Source organism: Doryrhamphus excisus, chromosome 5 (assembly GCF_030265055.1).
Source record: "Doryrhamphus excisus isolate RoL2022-K1 chromosome 5, RoL_Dexc_1.0, whole genome shotgun sequence".
NCBI classification, from domain to species: domain Eukaryota; kingdom Metazoa; phylum Chordata; class Actinopteri; order Syngnathiformes; family Syngnathidae; genus Doryrhamphus; species Doryrhamphus excisus.
This window is the reverse complement of record NC_080470.1, coordinates 13,810,153-13,829,534: the sequence shown is the minus strand read 5'-3', so window position 1 is coordinate 13,829,534 and position 19,382 is coordinate 13,810,153. Positions and strand designations below refer to the sequence as shown.

The 19,382-nt window shown below is 38.8% G+C and overlaps 1 protein-coding gene across 1 annotated transcript in view; it reads left to right on the top strand.

Moving 5' to 3' along the window:
- The first annotated feature begins 2,405 nt into the window (after positions 1 to 2,405).
- Positions 2,406 to 19,382, top strand: part of plpp2b (phospholipid phosphatase 2b) — a 28,264-nt gene continuing 11,287 nt past the window's right edge. The window contains exon 1 of the mRNA XM_058073645.1: positions 2,406 to 2,927. Coding sequence (XP_057929628.1) covers positions 2,870 to 2,927 — 58 coding nt within the window. The 5' untranslated portion in view covers positions 2,406 to 2,869. The remainder of the gene's footprint in view (positions 2,928 to 19,382) is intronic.

Genomic DNA, 19,382 nt, shown 5'->3' with positions numbered 1-19,382 from the left:
ATCCAATAAAAGTGCAACATTTCATGAGAATTTCCATCAACTTTTTGGATGTGATATTTGAATCTGCCGAACAAACCTGAACTTTTTCAGCATTTTCATTTTTTCGGTCCTGATCCATATTTGGCTTGTTGTTGCTAGTTATTCCTTGGATTATGTTGTGATATCGTGATGTAAAGCAAACATTTCAGGGAACAGGATGTTGCTTGTTTGTGTCAATCTTCTATTTATTTGTTTGTTTGTTTATTTTTTGTCCCTCTTGGCAAATATTTCACATCTTTCTGTCTAAAGACGAGTGGATGCTTCCGGACAAGACCATGTGTTTTTTTTTCTTTTTACTTGGACTTTTTGTTGTCATGTACTGCTCCAATTGTTGAATTAATTATTATATTTTGTAAAAAAACAAATAAAAAATAAAGAATCAAACTATTTCGGAGTATTGATGTTTTTCACAGCTATTCATGTAGTAGAAATTATTTCCTAATACATGAATGTCAAATTCCTGCTATTTTATACGCTGGCGACAGCATGTAATGACTAGAAATAGCCGGAAGGGGGCAGAAAAAGATTGAGAATGCTTTCCTGCTTTGTCCGCTGAAAATTTGACTTCTTTGTACAAATCATGTTTTTTTCCCCAAAGTTCCAATGTTTTTTTCTTCAATTTATCAGTTAACATGCTGACACCCAGCACTTAGACTTCATGTGGGTTTAAGCATATGAGAATACATCAACATGCTGTTGGCAAGCTAACACCAAAGATGAAAATACCCCATCTATGTACAGTAAGTTTATATCTTCTGAAAATACTTTCTCAAGTCTAAGTTGCAAATGTCAGCATTCTATAACCACGTGTCAGCATGCTAATGCCTAACATGAAAAATGCCCATGTATATTTATATCTTTGAAAATAGCACACAAAAAAAGCTACCATGGTAATGTCAGGCTAGCATGCTAATGCATCTATGTAAGTTTGTACCTTTTGAAAATAGCACAAAGGCAAACTTGTGCTAATGTTAACATGCTCTGTTGGCATGCTAACACCTACCATAAAAACACTGTTTATACTCGTTTATACCGTTTGAAAATATCAAAATAACATTCTATTTTTAACGTTTTAGAATGTTAGCAGTGTTACCATCCATCCATTTTCTACTGCTTATCCTCAGCCTATCCCAGCTGTCATCGGGCGACAGGCGGGTACGCCCTGGACGGGTGGCCAGCCAATCACATCCAGTCACTCTGATATAAGTAATAATATGACATTTTCAGAATAAAGTCATACATTTACAAAGATGTATGACTTTTTTTTGTAATTTTGCAACTTTATTCTTGTACAGTTACAACTTTATTGTCATACATTTATGACTTTATTTCTTGTAAAATTATAACCATATTTCTCATGAATTAACTTTTTATTTTAATAAATCAATAAATTTAATTCTTGGAAATTTATGACTTTATTCTCATACATTTATTTATTTATTTTAATATTTTTTTTACATTCATTTATTTTTTTTCTCTGAATTTTACGACTTCAGCTATGTAAATTAATGACTTTTTTTAATTCAAAATTTGTTTCTAAAAAAATTCATGATCTTATTTCCTCAATTGTATTACTTTTTTTTATTTACGACTTTAGTCTCATTAAAAAAATGACTTTTTCTCATTTATTAAAATCTTTTTTTCTGGGAAATTTACAACTTTATTCTCACAATATTACAACTTTTTTTTCTTTTGTTACAACTTTAATCTCTTTATTGCAAATGTATGGCCTAAATAAAATTTCCCTTTTTTCTCTGAAATTTTTTTGCAAGTTTTTTTTTTTGCTAAAGTTTTTTTTTTGCTAAACATTTACAACTTTAGTCCCAGAAATTAACAACCTTATTCTCTTAATTTTACTGTTTTTTTCCCTCTGAAATGTCCAACTTTATCCTGGAAATCTCAGATGCGGCCCAAATTCTCTGTCCTAGCTTAGAGCAATGATTTCTTTATGAATTTTTTTTTTAAACATTTTTTATATGTTTAAAAGGTGATGAAAAAATAATTCTATAAAAGGTAAGAAAATACATTAAAAAATCTTAACGCATTTGCTGTTCATATTTCAAATTATTATATGGCATAAGAAATGTACTTGAATAAACTCTTCGTTGGTCATGCAGGTCTGGTGAGCTAAGTATATATAAGTATACATGTGAGTATAAAAATATATTATATTAATAACATAACTATGTTTTATAATGATTGCTATTAATAAGTTTTTCCCACTGCTTATTCAATATTCACATTGTTGCCACCGTTTGAGGCTTTAGTTATAAAAATATGAAAACTGTCAGATATTTCATGATATTCAATTTTTTTGGACTTCCTGAGGCTCCTCCCCCTTCTCCTCCTCCTCCCGCTGGCCGCCATGGCCACGCCCCCCGAGAGAGGAGAGTTTCCTAGGGAATAAGAGAGGAGAAAAGCAGACTTAAGAGAAAGTTTGGTGTGTCGAAAAGCCTTGGATGTCACCTAAGCTGTGGAGGACGGGGTGCAGTGGAGTGGACAGTCGTGCGGTGCCGTGAAGTGTCGTGTGCATGCGCAGTGGCGCGTCGTGGACACCGGACAGAAAGCCTTTGGATTCTCCGTGTGGACTCTTTGGACTCTTTGGATCTCTCCGGTGTCCACTTCCTGAGCACCCAAATTCAACGCATGACTTTTTCATAGAATCAAAGACTCTTGAGAAGAAAGGAGCGGAGTTCTCGGCCGGTGTGTTTCCAGGTACGCCAGGATCCCGGAAGTTGGAACCCGCAGCGCAGGTTGCATAGTTGGGCCAAATGGGAAGCTGCTTTATTTTACCTTCAAATGCTCTAAGAAGAAAGAAGTGAAAGCAAAGATGAAGGGCGTGAAGACGAAGTTGTACGTGCTGATGGACGTGCTGTGTGTACTCGTTGGTAAGTTCTGCTCTCTTTGGAAGTACTTGTGTGTACTGTACTGCAGCAGCAGTGGTGGTAGTAGTAGTAGCAATAGTAGTAGTGGTAGTAGTGTAGCCATGGCAGCCACAGCGTTCAATTAGGATGCAAGAAAACACATTACACCAACTCATCCACGTCTCTCAACTTGCAAGCAGGATGTGAAACTTTTTTTGGGGGGGGGGCATATTCCCATTCTCCTCCCGATTGCTGCCTGCACTCAACAGGAAGTGGAATGTTTGTTTATGGAAATCTGATATGCATTTTTGTTGGCCAAGAATCCTCACCTAGAATATTCCACTTTTCCGTTTCCAGTGAATGACTCCCAGTGCAAATAGCATCCTTTAATTGCTTTCTCACCCAGCCCTCGTTTATCGCGGTTACATGGTTCCCGACCCAACCCCACAAGAGAATTTCCGTGTTGTTATTTTTATAGCTAGCACAGAAAACTGTTTCCGACTTTCTAAATCCAGCTGTGGGAGTTTACAACATTGTTAGAGCCACGTGGAATAACAATTATTCTTTGTTTACATCACATTGCTAGCTACAGGATCACCGCAGGGACCTAGCAGACGGCTATGCAAGCCAGCTAGCGAGTTAGCCTCGCCAATTTATGTATTCTAAACGTAAGAGAGTGTTTCAAATAGAATGTTGAACCTGTTCATAACTTTATAAATACGTTTTGTTAAACATTAATAGAGCAATTCAGAGCCACTTTTACACTCCTTGTAGTTTGCATACATCACATTGCTCAGGCTATAGTATCACTGCAGGCACAATGGCTACAGCTAGCATAGCCAGCTAGCGAGCTAACTAGTTAGCCTCTCCAATTTACATATTCAAATTTAAGGAAGTGTTTCAAATAGAGTGTGTAACTTGTTTGTGACTTTCTTAAATACATTTTTTTAACATTACTATAGCAATTTAGACATGAAATAGTCACTTTTACACACAATTGTTTACAACGCATTGCTCAGGCTGCGGTATCACTGCAGGCACAGCTGACATGTAAGCTAGCGAGTTAACTAGTTAGCCTCCCCAATTTACATATTCAAACCTAAAGTTTTTCAAACAGAGTCACTGACCTGTTTATGTTTTTTACATTATTAGAGCCCTGTAGAAGTGGAATAAAACCCAAATTCTCACTTTTACACTGTGATTATTGTTTGCTTAAATCACAATGCATAGCAAGCTAGCGAGCTAACTTGTTAGCCTCTCCAATATACATATTCAGATTTAAGAAGTGTTTCAAACAGAGTCACTAACCTGTTTATGTTTTTAACATTATTCGAACCCTGTAGAGGTGAAATAAAACCCAAATAGTCACGTTTACACACCTATTATTGTTTGCTTGACTCCATGTTAATGGTCCATTTGTAGCTACTCTAAAAAATATAATTTAACTTGAAAAATAACAAACAAATACATAAAAAAAATTGATAAACCAGCAGTAATTTTACAAGAATAAAGTCCAAATATTAAAATAAAAAGTTGTAATCTAACAAGAAAAAGTTGTCATAATATTAATATTATTGTTATAGTATTAAGTAAAAATAATGTTATTTTACTAGCATATAAATAAATAAATGTTTTAAAAGTCCAAATTGTATGAAAACAAACAAAGTTAGCATGTTTTGTCAAAGAAGAATAGAATCAAATTATGATGGGAATAATGGCATGGTTACGAGAAGAACATTTTATTCATTCATTCATTTTCTGCTGCTTATCCTCATGAGACTCGTGGGGGTGCTGGAGCCTATCCCAGCTGTCTTTGGCGAGAGGTGGGGCTTCTCTGGACTGGTGGCCAGCCAATCACAGGGCACATATAGACAAACAACCATTCCCACCCACATTAATACCTATGGACAATTTGGAGTCGCCAGTTAACCTAGCATGTTTTTGGAATGTGGGAGGAAACCGGAGTACCCGGAGAAAACCCAAACATGCACGGGGAGAACATGCAAACTCCACACAGAGATGGCAGAGGGTGGAATTGAACCCGTGTGTTAACCACTCGGACGCTGTCCAGCCGAGAGGAACATTTACAAGAAGAAAGTTGATGCAGTCGGAAAATGAGAAAAAAAACTGCAATTTTATGAGAATAAAGTCAAAATATGAAGAGAAAAAAGTTGCAATGATATGAGAATAACCTTGACATTTTATGAGGAATATTAGTGTCATTTTAGTAGCATAGAGATGAAATATTGTATTTATATTTTATGAAATATATTCTATATAATTATTGTTTTGTCATCATATAATGAGAAGCAAAAAAAATGTCCCTGCACCGACTCTGTGTGTAAAAATGTCAAATTTCAATTTTGAGTGTTGGCCAAAGCTGAAGTGTGGCTGCTGCAGCGATGCAAGAATAACACCACGCGGCGTGTAATTACACTGACCATCAGCCCTGCAGGGGAAAAAATAGTTTCCGCTTTCGTTGGGAAGTTTTGTGTGTTTTCTTCAACCGTTCAACTTGGCTTGTCATCCTCTTGCTTTTATAAGCTACTGATTGGTGGCTCATTAACTCATTCAATACCAAAGATGTAGTTAAACCTTTGTATAAACCCTGATGACCTATTTATACATCTGTAACGTACAGAAAGTGTACATTCGGTTTTGGGATGTACCTCCACAAACCCAGGTAAATGAAAACGGGAGACATTTGGCACAGGAGCATAAGAAAGGTGACATTGGCAACGTTTACATGAGGACTTTTTCTCTTTCCGAATGACCTTTCCGAAAACAATGGTATACATGGAAAGGAATATTCCAATCTCTTATCTACATGCGCCGCTGTAATCAACCAGAATAGTCAATGGGGCATGCCCAGTAAAACGTAAACATCAACATCACGTGATACCGACTTCCCCGAGTTTTTCTTTCACTTGTTGGAATAACTCCGTATTGACAGTTTTTCGTTCGTCCAGTCTTGAAATAAGTTTGGATCAAAAACAAAGTTTCCGCAGCAGTCCAGTGCCGATTGCTGGCCTCCATTTTTAAAAGTGAAGAACATCTGGATCTGTGTGTTACGTCATATCTGAGCATGCGCTGAAAGAACGCACCCGGGATCAATTTAAACAGGAAAAGATCAAATTCAATCTTGCTAATATTTTATAATTAAACTCAGGACATGTTTTATATAGATATATATTTTCTTTTTTAATAAAACTGAAGGGTTTAGATTCTGTTTCACAGATGGCGCTAATGCACACGAAAGCTGCTTGCCAACCGCCAATAAACAACAGAAGAAGAAAAACACCACAAAGAAGAACACACCCTGACAACTTTCCGTTTCAGCGGCTACAAGATACCTCAATCGGATTAGGGAGAGGAATATTCCACCCCTGGGAATCCGATTATATATTCATTTGGATTGGCACTTTTCTTTCGGAATGAGGTGTATACAAAGGTTACATTCTTTCCGTTTGAGCAAATAAATAGAATTTAATTGGAATATTTGGGTCCATGTATACGTGGCTATTGTTGACGGTGCCAACCAAGGAGAATCCAGAATCTTCTCTTGTTAAAGTGTTTAAACACTTTGGTAAACACACAAAAACAAGTGAATAAGATGGAAGCAGTGGGCCGCCATCGGTCAGTAGAGATGGGGGCGTGGCTACAACATGGAATCCCAGCCATTCTAGTACTGGCCGTTTTAGACGATTTTGACTGGTCTTTCAAGGCACACACGATATTGTGTTCTATGGCGATATAAACATGGAAGCTACCAAAAGAAAGATTAAACTCTTATCTTTCATCTTGTAAAAAACAATTGTTTCTACCTCTAGCCATTCTTAAAGCTACGTTCACACTGACACAATGTCGCGCTTTGAATCGGCGACGAATTCGGCGTCATTTTTCAAAAAATCTCACGATCTCCTCAGATATGGTTAAGCTCTGTTACGCAATGGAAAATTTCGAGATCCCGACTGCATCCCGCCTCTGATCCAGAGCATATTGTAGCGACCCTGACGTATTCATGTTGACGTTGTGCTCTTGGGTGTCCTACTGTTCCGGGTGACTGTGAATGCACCAGGTGGTGGGGGCATGTCTGGTGGAGGAAGTACTGTTGTGTTGCTGGCGGTGGTTGCAACGGCATGGTTACGGCCGACAGTAGCCAGTATTATTGTTGTGCAATAAAAAGCTTGCCAGCGATCGCAGTCGTGTAATTTCCATAGCGTCGGCAACGACGTTACAATATATAAAGATGCAGCAGATCCATTGATCCTTTGAACCAAGCTCTGTTAAGCTTTCCTACGCTTTGAGCAAAACTTTGATAAGCTTTGTGACGCTTTGATAAGCTTTAATACGCTCTCCCCGCTTTACGCAATTCTTGACAGATCGCCTCAAATTTTTAAACAGTTTATAAAATTTTGGCGCTCTTGCCGAATGTCCCGAATTGCTCAAACCTTTCTTACGCTGTATTACGGTCTTTACGCTTTCATTAAGCTTTGTTAAGCTTTGCCGCCGCTTTGCTCGCCGATTTAATTCGCCATCGATTCGGCGTCGGTGTGAACGTAGCTTTAGTAATTAGCAGTAAAACATGGGTAAGTTTCAGCAAAATGTAAACCAGTGTACCACAACATCAACAACACAGAATGGCTTGTTTTACATGAAATGTACAACTTATTTACATATATAATACTGTGTACTATTTACAATTTTCACATTTGAAATTGAGCGATGTGTGTTGTTCTTGGAATGAGTAGCCAGTGGCTGTTTTTATGGCTTCCAACTGCTATTATTGACGTACGTATACATTATACAATACATTTTTAGGACCAGGCTTTAGTGTTTGTGAAAACGTATAAATACATCTTTGGTATTGGATGAGATAGTATGAGTTAGTACTTGCACCTCAACCTATGAGAAACTTCCATTCACTGAAAAATAATTGTTCATTAACAACGTTCAAACGCTTCCTAACGGTGCTGCATGGCTCAGGGGGTCGACGGGTTGGGTTCGATCCTCCGTGATGTGATGATATTTGATGAGGACAAATTGGTCAAATCCCAAGTGGTTCCAGTCCTTTTTACATTTCTTTATCATTCCCACTTTGGTCTGTCAAAGACCGTGAATGAAGATGCACTCGTCCTTTTTTGGCATGCGAACGTTCACAAGAGACAAATAGATGGTGGGTGTTGGCTCGGGTGGTGCCCTAGGGTAGGTGTGGTGTTGTTTGTTTGGAGGGGGAGGAGCTTGCTTGCTTGCTACACATGATTGGCAGCAAACCACATTCAGCGCACCCTTGAGGCGCAATCGTAGTGTTGCTTTCGAGTAACCAGTTTTTTGTTGACTCGCTAAAAAAACACACCCACATTCCTATTCAACGCAGCGCACATTCAGTGCTGCATCTTTCCTTTGGAAACCTCTCATCCAGGCTGGATAGGACTGCATTTATATGAATATGATGATGTCATGCACTCGTTACTTCGACACAAGGTCTCGGGCCCAACTGCTGAAACGCTGCCTAAACAGGCTTAAAAATATTATTTTAAAATTGTATTTTTAGTTTACAGAAAATTGCTTTTTTATTTTATTTTATGAATCAAACATTCATTCATTTTCTACCGCTTATCCTCACAAGGGTCACGGTGGTGCTGGAGCCTATCTCAGCTGTCTTCGGGCGAGAGGCGGGGTACACCCTGGACTGGTGGCCAGCCAATCACAGGGCACATATAGACAAACAACCATTCACACTCACTAAAATACCATTTTCACACAATTATTATTTTTGTATTCCTTGTTTTTCTGTTGTGGAAACAGAGATGGCCGTGGGTGGAATTGAACTCAGGTCTCCTAGCCTGCGTGCTAATCAATGTGCTAATCCGCCGTGCAGCCATGAATCAAACAATGAACATAAAATGCTCCCAGAACACAAACTAGTCAGCACCTTTGCTGGTCACAATTATTCTATTTACATTAAAATATAAAATAAAAACATTTTAAAATAATTAATTACAATTTCTTATAGTATTCTAAACATTTATCATAATTTATGAACCATTTTAATATATTTTTTGGAGTGTGACCTTAGAAAGGAGGAAAGTGCTTGTATCTTTTGGCCTTGGAAAAGAATCCAATAGTTGGTCCCAAGGGTACATGAATGTAAATGATATTTCTACATATTTCTGACGCTATATGATTGTCCAACAGTGTATATGTTTAATTCTTCTGCTGTTTCTTCTCCCAAAGACCTTGTCATAAAAGCAGAGCTTGTAAGGCAAACATTTCCTGCTATTCTTCTCTTTTTATGAGCGTTTGTTTCCAAGCAAGCATCTTATGTTGCCATGTGCGTCCTTAGCCTCGATTGGCGGTGATGCTTGGGAAGATGGATTGGGCTCGGTTCTCAGAGAAGAAAGAGGAAGCAGGGAGGTTAGTGTCATGGAAAAATGTGAAGAAACAAACGGGTTCGTCTGCATGGAGCTGAATCTCCTCCATCTCTTACTTCTATTTGATCATGTATTTCTTCTCTGAATGTTCTCCACTCCTGCTCGCTGTTGTGGAGGAGGTACCGCATGTAGTAGACTAAATGCTTTACATCAGGGGTGTCCAAAGTGCAGCACAGGGGTCATTGATGGCAAACAGAAAACAGCGGCGGTTACATTGTAACCTTTAACCTTTAACAAGACCACTAAAAATGTGGAAAAATCAGTCCTCATTTGACAAGAACACAATCCAAATACAGTAAACCTCGGATATATCGGACTCGGATATATCGGAAATTCGCTAGGACAGATAAAAAAGAACCGATTTTTCTGTAATGCATTTCCAATAAAAATTCATTGCATATATCAGATTTTTTATAACGGATTTCGCCTATTTCGGACAAAATCTCCAGTCCCGTTCCAATGCATTTCCATGAAATTTCCCTGGCATATATCAGATGGCCGCATCGTTATGCTAATCTTGTTGATGTCACTGGCTATTGTCTTTCTCCTGGCTCCAGATTTAGGACAAATATAAAAGTGAGTGACGTCAATAATACTAGCACAGCAGTGAATGAGATCTTAACCTCACTATTGGAAATAACGTAGGCCTGACGGGCGTAACAGGGCCTAGCTTAATTAACAATTTGTTATGCTCAGAGTCCAATAAAGTTAAATTCTCATGACCCAACGTCTCTTTTCATTGCCCAGTCCAGGTACATTGGAAACATAGTCAAGGAAGTGCCTTTTTATAACGGATAAAATCCGATTTACGCATATACCAGATATAAATCCGATATATGCGTAAAACGGACATTTTCCGGTATACGCATATAACGGATTTCGCTTGTATCGGACAAAACCAGTGGGAACAATTGAATCCGATATATCCGAGGTTTACTGTATTACAAGAAAAAAGTTAATAAAAATAACACCATTTTATGCAGCCTAGAGTTTAATTTTGAAATAATAAACAAAATAACATAAAAAATGAAATATAAAAAAAATTATGAAAACATTTGTACTTTGTGGAAAATTAGCTTGCAGAAATTGGAAAGAGTAAAGTCCAAATATTATGGAAATAAAGACCTGATGACAAGAAGTTGGAGTAGCTGCAAAGGAAATGGAAAACACACATGTCATTTTATTGGAATCATGTCAAAACAATACAGGTAAAAGTTGCCATTTGACGAGAATAACGTCATAATTTTATGAGGAAAAATAAGGTCATTTTAATAGGACGAAGTTGAAATATTAAAGAAAGAGGTAAAAGTATGAGAAACAAAATAAAGTTGCCATTGGTTTGGGAAAAATATGACAAGAATAAGGTCATAAAAATAAAAAAAATAATATTTCCAAAGAAAAGAAATGTCAGGAGGAGGATCCCCTATGTAGCTGCTATGATATGCTGTGATGTACTAAGCAGTGTATTGTTATTCTCAAGATTTATGTCGTATGTGCTGACTGGAGCTTTTTGTCATGCGGATGGCCGCCGAGGAACAATATGGCCGCCATAATGACTGGTGCGAGACCTCAGACAAACGCACACTTTCACACGTCGATGATTTACGGAGGCCACACGGTATTTGGCAGCTCCGACGGATCTGAGTGGATTCGTCCACGTCAACTTGACGCTTAAAGACCTGTGTGGTCTCCCTCTTTGATTTTCACCACCAAAGCCACACCGCTCTTTGGCTGGCGGCCGCCCTCCCTCCCGGACCTCTCGGTGACCTCGCCCGCCGTCACTGCCTCCCGTCTCATCCGAGCCTCGGGATTAAAAGTGAAGAATGGGGCAGCCGGAGGATTTGCTGTGACTGTTGAAGTTGGGCGTTGCTCTGCTGAATTGGAATTCCAGAGGCCCACGCCGGCCCGGCACTGAGGGCTCAGCACATACCTTCCGCCTTAGTCAGGCCACTCCGGCAGACACACGAGGGGGGGGGGGGTTGTGTTGTAACGCCACGCCGTCTTTTAAATATGTGAGCAACCCCCCGCCCCCCTACAAAGACGAGAACGAAGAGGGTGTTTGTATGTTTATGTTTATGTTTAGTGCAAAACAAAACAACAATGGCCGACTTCGGCGCTTGTGTCGTTGACCACAGTGGGACCCCATTACGTCGACCCCCCCACTGCAGGATATGGCATTTGTGCATGTTTTTATTGACAATTTCATATGATGAGGCCATCGCCTCATTTTCATTAGATATGCACGATTTTTGATCACCAATTACTTTTTTGTCTATTTTTTATTTCTGCACATGAGATGGACGTAAGATGGACTGGAACAAATTAAGATACCTATTAATTAATCCTCATGACATTTCATCACATGACTACTACCAGGAGAACCAGAGCATAGAGGGGGAGAAGCTCCCTGCTGTGGCCCAGCAAGGTGAACTGTATTGGGGCACACGCTCAGAGCATGATGGTGTATTGGCATGTATGATTTCTGCTATCTTTCATAACTCTGTTCTCCTCCTCCGCCATTAAGCTCACTTTTTCTCTAAATATTTTTAAATTACAGCTTTTTTTCCATGTTCACAGTTTTTCAACTATTTCAACTTTATTGTTATAATAATTATTTTTTTCCATATTTTGTCTTTAATTTTCCCAAAAAATCCAACTTTATTCAGTTTTGTTTGTTCCTCATACTAATACTACGACTGCAATTTTTCCCTTCATTAGTATACAGTTTTTTTTCTGTAAATATTTTATATTGTTTATACTGTTATTTTTTTTTCATTTTCCAACTATTTAAACTTTCTTCTAGTAATTCCAACTTTATGCTCATCATATTTGGACTTCTCGTCACATTGTCATTATTTTCACAACCTAATTTATTAATTAATTTAACAAAAAAATATTTTTGTTTCTCACAACTACAGTTTAAGGTGGCACGGCCGTCGAGTGGTTAGCGCGTAGACCTCACTGCTAGGAGACCAGGGTTCAATTCCACTCTCGGCCATCTCTGTGTGGAGTTTGCATGTTCTCCCCGTGCATGCGTGGGTTTTCTCCGGGTACTCTGGTTTCCTCCCACATTCCAAAAACATGCTGGGTTAATTGGCCACTCCAAATCGTCCATAGGTATGAATGTGAGTGTGAATGGTTGTTTGTCTATATGTGCCCTGGGATTGGCTGGCGAGTCCAGTCCAGGGTGTACACGTGTGACCTTGAATCCAAGTGACTTCTGTGTCTCACATGAACACACCCTGAATATGAATATGAATATGAATGGAAGAAATGCAAAGCCAAGCGTGTGTTTTTGCAGCGGAGGAGAATAAAGGACGTGCAGGAGCAGCAGGTTGAGCCAGTGGAGCTCCAGGATCTGCTCCAAGTTGAAATAATCACGTCCCGTTCAGGCCGAGAGCGGATGGAGTGAGCTGAGGTTGCGGTTTGAAAAGTCCGGCGTAATTTGCACGTGCGTGTGCTAAACTGAGCACGGCTTCTGTTTGCTCCACACGGAGGATGATGCTGCCACCAACACAATCACACGCAGGGGGGAGGAGGCGACGAGGCAGCGAAGGAGGTGGAAGTGCACTCTTGTGTTCTCCAAAGAGTCTCCCTAAATGTCCCCTCCACCCCCCTTTGATCCAGGAAAGGAAAGCCTGATCCCAACATCCTGCAGGCTCGTTGGCAGGAGATTATCCCTTTTTAGCCTTGATGAACGTAGCCTGCACTGCTGGACAGAAAGATGTCTGAGTTGAACGCCAACCAGGGGAACTTCTGGCTCTTTAAGTGGCTCTGGTGCCGGGTCGGCCCGGTTTGTGGGGTTGTCTCGTGGTGTCTGGGAGCTTGGAGTTTGTCTGCAGATGCATCTATTTTTGACCTGACCACTACTCTGTGTGTGTGTGTGTGTGTGTGTGTGTGCTTTGCAACAAAGTGGCCGCTTTGTGTCCTCATGTGCAAACACACACACACCATTTGTTTACGTTTTCAAGACACCACACTGTTTTTGTTATAATTAGAATTCCTTCTTCAGAGCATTTATTAACTATTTATTCATCAGATTTTTCCACATACCAAAGAGTCCAAGAATAGGCGGGATAATGTCATATTATATATTTAGTAAAAGGGTGTAATGGTAAAAATATATCATTTACAGGTGTGAGAACGTGTTTTTTTGCATGTTTGTCACACTTCAATGTTTCAGATCATCAAACAAACATAAACATTTGATGCACTTATCAATGAAACCTTTTATGATGAATGGAGAAAACGGTGCGAAGCTCCATGTTTCTGTGTGAGAACGTGATTAGCCTAAAGCTAATAAGTAGCTGGGCCACCCTTAGCAGCAACAAGTGCAACCAAGCCTTTGTGATAACTTGCAATGAGTCTCTTCCAGCTGTGGAGGAATTGTTGTCATTCAGCCACATTGGAGGCTTTTCCAGCATCAAGGACTTTTGAAGGTCATGCCACAGCATCTCATTGGGATTCAGCTCAGGACTTGGACTAGGCCGCTCCAAAGTCTTCATTTGCTTTGGTGGACTTGCTGCTGTGTTTTGGATCACTGTGGATGTCCTGAAGCAGCAGACCATCACACTACCACCACCATATTTTACTGTTGCTATGAAATGCTTTTACACCAGACCACAGAGTATTTTCCCAAAGGTCTTGGGGATCATCAAGATGTTTTCTGGCCAAATGGAGACCAGCCTTAATGTTCTTTTTGTTCAGCAATGCTTTTGGTCTTGGAACTCTGCCATGCAGGCCGTTTTTGCCCAGTGTCTTTCTTACGGTGGAGTCATGAACACTGACCTGAACTGGGGCAAGTGGGGCCTGCACTTATTTGGATGTTGTTGTGGGGTCTTTTGTGACCTCATGGAGTGGCTTGTGGAAAGGTTCACCACTCTTCCATGTTTTGCCCATTGGTGGATACTGGCTCTCACTGTGGTTGGCTTGAGTCCCACATTGATAGAGCTCTGCATAAAGTGTTGAGATGTTTTGTCACTGACTATTTACTTTTGTTTGATGATCTGAAACATACACTGTAAGTGTGGCAAACATGCAAAAAAAAAAAAAGAAATCAGGGAAGGGACAAAGACTTTTTCACACCACTGCATATATTTAAGCAAACCCCTTAAGCAGCCCCCAGTGGTTAGCATGAAGTAGGGATCTGTGTAGTTGGTGGCAAACTGGCACACAAACCATAACCAAGCTCAACCTTGCCTCAAAATCTTTTATTAGGTTTTGGCCTGAATTTTCATCAAGTTGACTGCAGCCAATAATTCCTGAATGGGTTTGGTGGAATACGTAGAAAATGTGATGAATGGTAGCACTTTAGCAAAAAGCCTTCCCAATAATCCAACAGTGCCATCATTCATCCTCCTCACTGTTTGTATCCCAGCAGATGAACTACCCGCATCCATTTTTTCTGTGGGCTGATGTCATATTTTCTCACAGACGCATGACAGGAATCAGTGAAGTTATATTTGGAATAAAGTGCACATGAAATCTACTTGGATTCCGATACGGCTCCGTGATTCAAATCCATTTGTCTTTCTGACATTCAGCCCTTGTCTTTGCCAACGAGGCGGCAGGAGGCAGAGGTTGCCATCCAACAGCTACAAGCCTTCAATCCATGTCAGGCCCGAGACAGGATGTCGGCTACAGGCCGGATTCTGTGCCACAAACAGGATTTTGGCAGCGCGAGGAAAAACATGGCGGCCGCTTGAGGCCTGAACGGGCAGCTCGTGGATGTCTTCCATCCCAAATCATCGAGTCGCTCACAAAGGATGCTTAAATCATCCCCAGGCAGCGGAAAAACAAACCTTCCACTTGGAGCATTCATAATAAAAACAATTCATAATTCCATAAAATAGCATGCGCTTCCCTTTGGAGTGCAGGGTACTTTTTGAGGAAGAAGCAGGAACGCATATTGATGAGACATGGAGAAAGAAAAGACTATTTTGATGCGAGCTAAAATGTGAATATGAGCTGTTATTTACCGGCAGGCACAGCCGAGGACAGCCAATTGGAGGCTCCTGTCAATGTAACCGTGGCTGAAGAGCTAGCAGCGCTAGTATTAGCAGCAACTGGGTAGTAATAAACACATTAGCAATACATACTTGCATACATTACAGCCATCTAATATTCGTATTGATGATGTATTGTGCAAAAGTAAGACAGGAAGAACATGAAATGAATACCAAGCCAGCATCCACCAGTACCGGCCTGGACTAAAAATTAGCACATTAGCTCATCAGATCTTGGTGCATTCCCACGTAGTATCAGCGTTTGGATAAAAAAAAAATTTAATTCTTATAACAATTTGACTTTATTCTCGTTGATCATGTATTCTCTGTTCTGACTTCCACAATGCAATTTTCCATATTCCAGTTTTTATTGTTGTTTATCATATTACACCTTTTTTTTTTATAATATTTCAACGTTATGCTTCGACAATAGTTTTATTTTTCCTTTTATTAAGATATTTTTGAGTCATTTTTTTCTTGAAATGTTTTGGCTTTATTCTTGAAAAATTACAGCACTTTTTTTTCCCCAACTATTTTCACTTTCTTGATGTAAATTTTTGTCTCATAAATATGACTTTATTCCCATAACCAACTTTTTCCGCAACCCAAGTTCCCAGATATTCCAATTTTCTTTGTTGTTTTCTTTTTCTCCTCATGTCACACATTTTCTTTAACATTTGATTTTCTTTTTCTTCATAACATGACAAAATGTTTCTTGTAAAATTATTACTTTTTTGATGACAACTTTTTCCCTCATAATATTTTGACTTTATTCTCAAGAAATTATGGCTCTTTTCCCCATTTTTCTCAACTTTTTCACTTACTTCTTGTGACTTTACTCCCATAATAATTAGCCAGTATAACTTTTCCACAACGTCATTTTCCAGAAATGTCCGTTTCATTTGCCGTTTTCTTTGTTTCTCATAATATGACACATTTTTATAAAAATTTGTAAAAACAAAATCTTGGAAAATTTGTTGTTCATATGTTATTTAATTAGCGTACATATTTCCAATATTTATTCATATTTGTATTCATAATTAAGCAACATGCTGCTGGAGGTTCCAGTTCCTGTTCTATGGTTATCATCACAAAGAAAAGACACCTGAAATTTGATGTGGCGTGACATTTGGCGTGACATTTGATGAGGTCTGCCATTTCCAGGTGTTGTTGACGGTTTCAGTGCCCTCAAGTCCTTGAAATCATGCGGTTTTACATTTGGTACTACTAAATGTCTGCAGTATCAGTAAGACCTGAAGAGGAATGTACCAAGGTCAACTGATATCTCTCTTTGGCGTCTGGTCTGAACTGAAGGAGGCGTGCAAGGTGTCCATCAAACATCTTCAGTCCTGCAAAGGATGGTTGTTTGTCCACCAACGCACACATGCACACCTATTTTCCTGTCTCTGTGTGTCTCTATTTTCTGTCTCCGTTCATGCCCCGTGTGATCTAATACTGTACTAATACTCCATCCAATATTCATGTACTTTACTCGCGTTATGTTTTACTTCTACCTCCACTTTTTTCATTTATTTTTGCTATTTCTAACTTAAATATTGTTACAATAGGACTTTTCCTCTTCAATTAAAAAGGTTTTATCTGGTATGGTTACAACTGCATCCCAGTATAATTAAAACATTTTTATAAAGTTTTTTTAATTTAACAATTATTTTTAAAAATATATTTTTTTAAATAAAAAAATATTTAAAAAATGCCAAAAACCAGGTAGTATTACAGATTTATTGTATTAATATTATTAGATTTATTGCAGAAATATATATAACCTTAGTTGTGTGCATTTAAAAAATAAAATTGTTTGTGGAATATGATTTTTTTTCTTGACAAAATGAAAAAAAATCCTAACTTAAATATTCTTATATTATGAATGTTTCTGTAAAAAAAAAGGTATGGTTGCAACTTGATTCCAGTATTATTAAAATCTGCAATTAAAAAAATAACACAATACAATGTTTTACAACAGGACCAAGGTCTAATATTTAAAAAAATATATATTTCTAATGGATTTTTTTTGTTTTGAATTGACTTTTATGATGAATAAATCATATTTAAATCTGTTAATATTACAGCTTTATTCTAGAAATATATATATAGTAGTATAATAGTTTTGTTTTTTTACCATTTTTAAAAGATATTCACTTAAAAGTACAATTATTACTATTTTTATCATAATATTTATATGTTATCAATTATTTGAAAACATCACTCATAATATAATTTTTTTTTAGGCTTTGAACTAAAAATACAACTTGGATTTTGTCATTTTATGACTTTATTGTGGTAACCTATTGTAGTATTTAGTAACCTGCCACCAATATGATATATGCAGTATAGTGTACATATGTATACTGTATAGAAAATGTGTAAATCTAGTAGTATGTCCGAGTCATTACTGTGTTTGCTGATGAGTCAGTTTGTAGTTTTTGTGTGTTTTCACGAGGCCGTCTTTGAGGGTGGGGCCCACTCAGCCCGACCCGACATCCTCTCGTTTATTTCTCTTGAGTCTCGCTCTCGTTCCTCCAAAGAATGGGAGGAGTCCACTTTACACCGAAACCCGACCCTGATGGCCAGCCGGCTGTCATTAGTGCGAGGCTGGACGCCATTTCCACGGAGGCCCGCGTGCCCCTCAAGTGTCGTGATCCGTTGACGCTCACCAGACACTTCATTAGGTACACCTGCGCTAATGGCTTCGTGCTCTGTTGATGGGGAAATGGAGGCAAATGTTGTCTGGTTGTCATTTGCAGTGGTGTACTAAACTAAATACATGCCGTGGGGGTCACTCAAAGGTTCAAGGATTCACGCTCACGTTTTATACATGTGCTTCTAGGTCAAGCTAATGAGGCTCACACAAGTACGTGATACTTGAGTACCATCTAGTGGTTCAATGTGAGTCACACCTCTTGTGACAATAATTAATGAAAAAATGGTCTAAAAAAATGTTGTCCACAATAGGGAGGCTGACGTCAATGCAGCGCCTCACCAGGCATCATCAATGAAACTCTTTGCTGGGACCAAATGGATTATGGGAAATGTTAAAATAGCTGGATTATTTTTTTTTTTCATTTCAAACTTGTATTGGTACCTGTAATCTACATTCTCTTGTTGTGCGATGAAATTAGTGTTCTTGAACCCGCGAGTCAGACTGCTATTTTGAGTCCTGACCTCCTGCAGTTTCCATGACAGAAAAACAAGGAATAAAAAAAATAATAATTGTGTAAAAATGGTATTTTAGTGAGTGTGAATGGTTGTTTGTCTATATGTACGACCAGTCCAGAGTGTACTCCGCCTCTTGCCCAAAGACAGCTGGGATAGGCTCCAGCACCCCCGCGACCCTTGTGAGAATAAGGTAGAAAATGAATGAATGGTATTTCAAACAATTCAACAGTCAAACCTTTCAAGGAAACATGACCTCAAATGACTGAAGTATCAAGTACTGATAATCAATTTCAGAGCATGAAGAGCTGGTATTGTAACTGGAGTGTTGATATTTCAGTATCAATCTCCACATCACAAACTCCTACTAGCATGAAGAGTATAGAGGGGGAGGAGCCACCAGCTGTGGCCCAGCAAGGTGCACTGTATTCGGGCACACAGCCGGTGTGACACTCTGGAGGTCTCCGGCAAACCTTTTACACTTTTCAAACTTTCAGGTGGCTGATTTATTTTTGGGGGGGGCGAGCCATGTTTTTTTCCCCATCATTTAGTGCAACAACCTTTCTCTTAAAGTGAATATTTGTTTACAAGAGAGCTCAGTTATTGGATTTATCGGCTTGACAGCACAATTCCCCTATAATGATGATGAAGCCCTCATATGAATATTAGGAAGTATTACTCTGCTGTTTCCTGATACATTTCTTTTCAGAAAATAATCAAGAAATAATCATTTCCAATGTCAAACTGCCTCTGTCAAAAAAAAAATTAACTGTACAATATATTAAAAAACTAGGAAATCCCTCGGAGAGCGCAGACCTCTGCCAAGTGCCATAGTTCCCCTCCATATTGTTAATTACAGGGCAAATCTT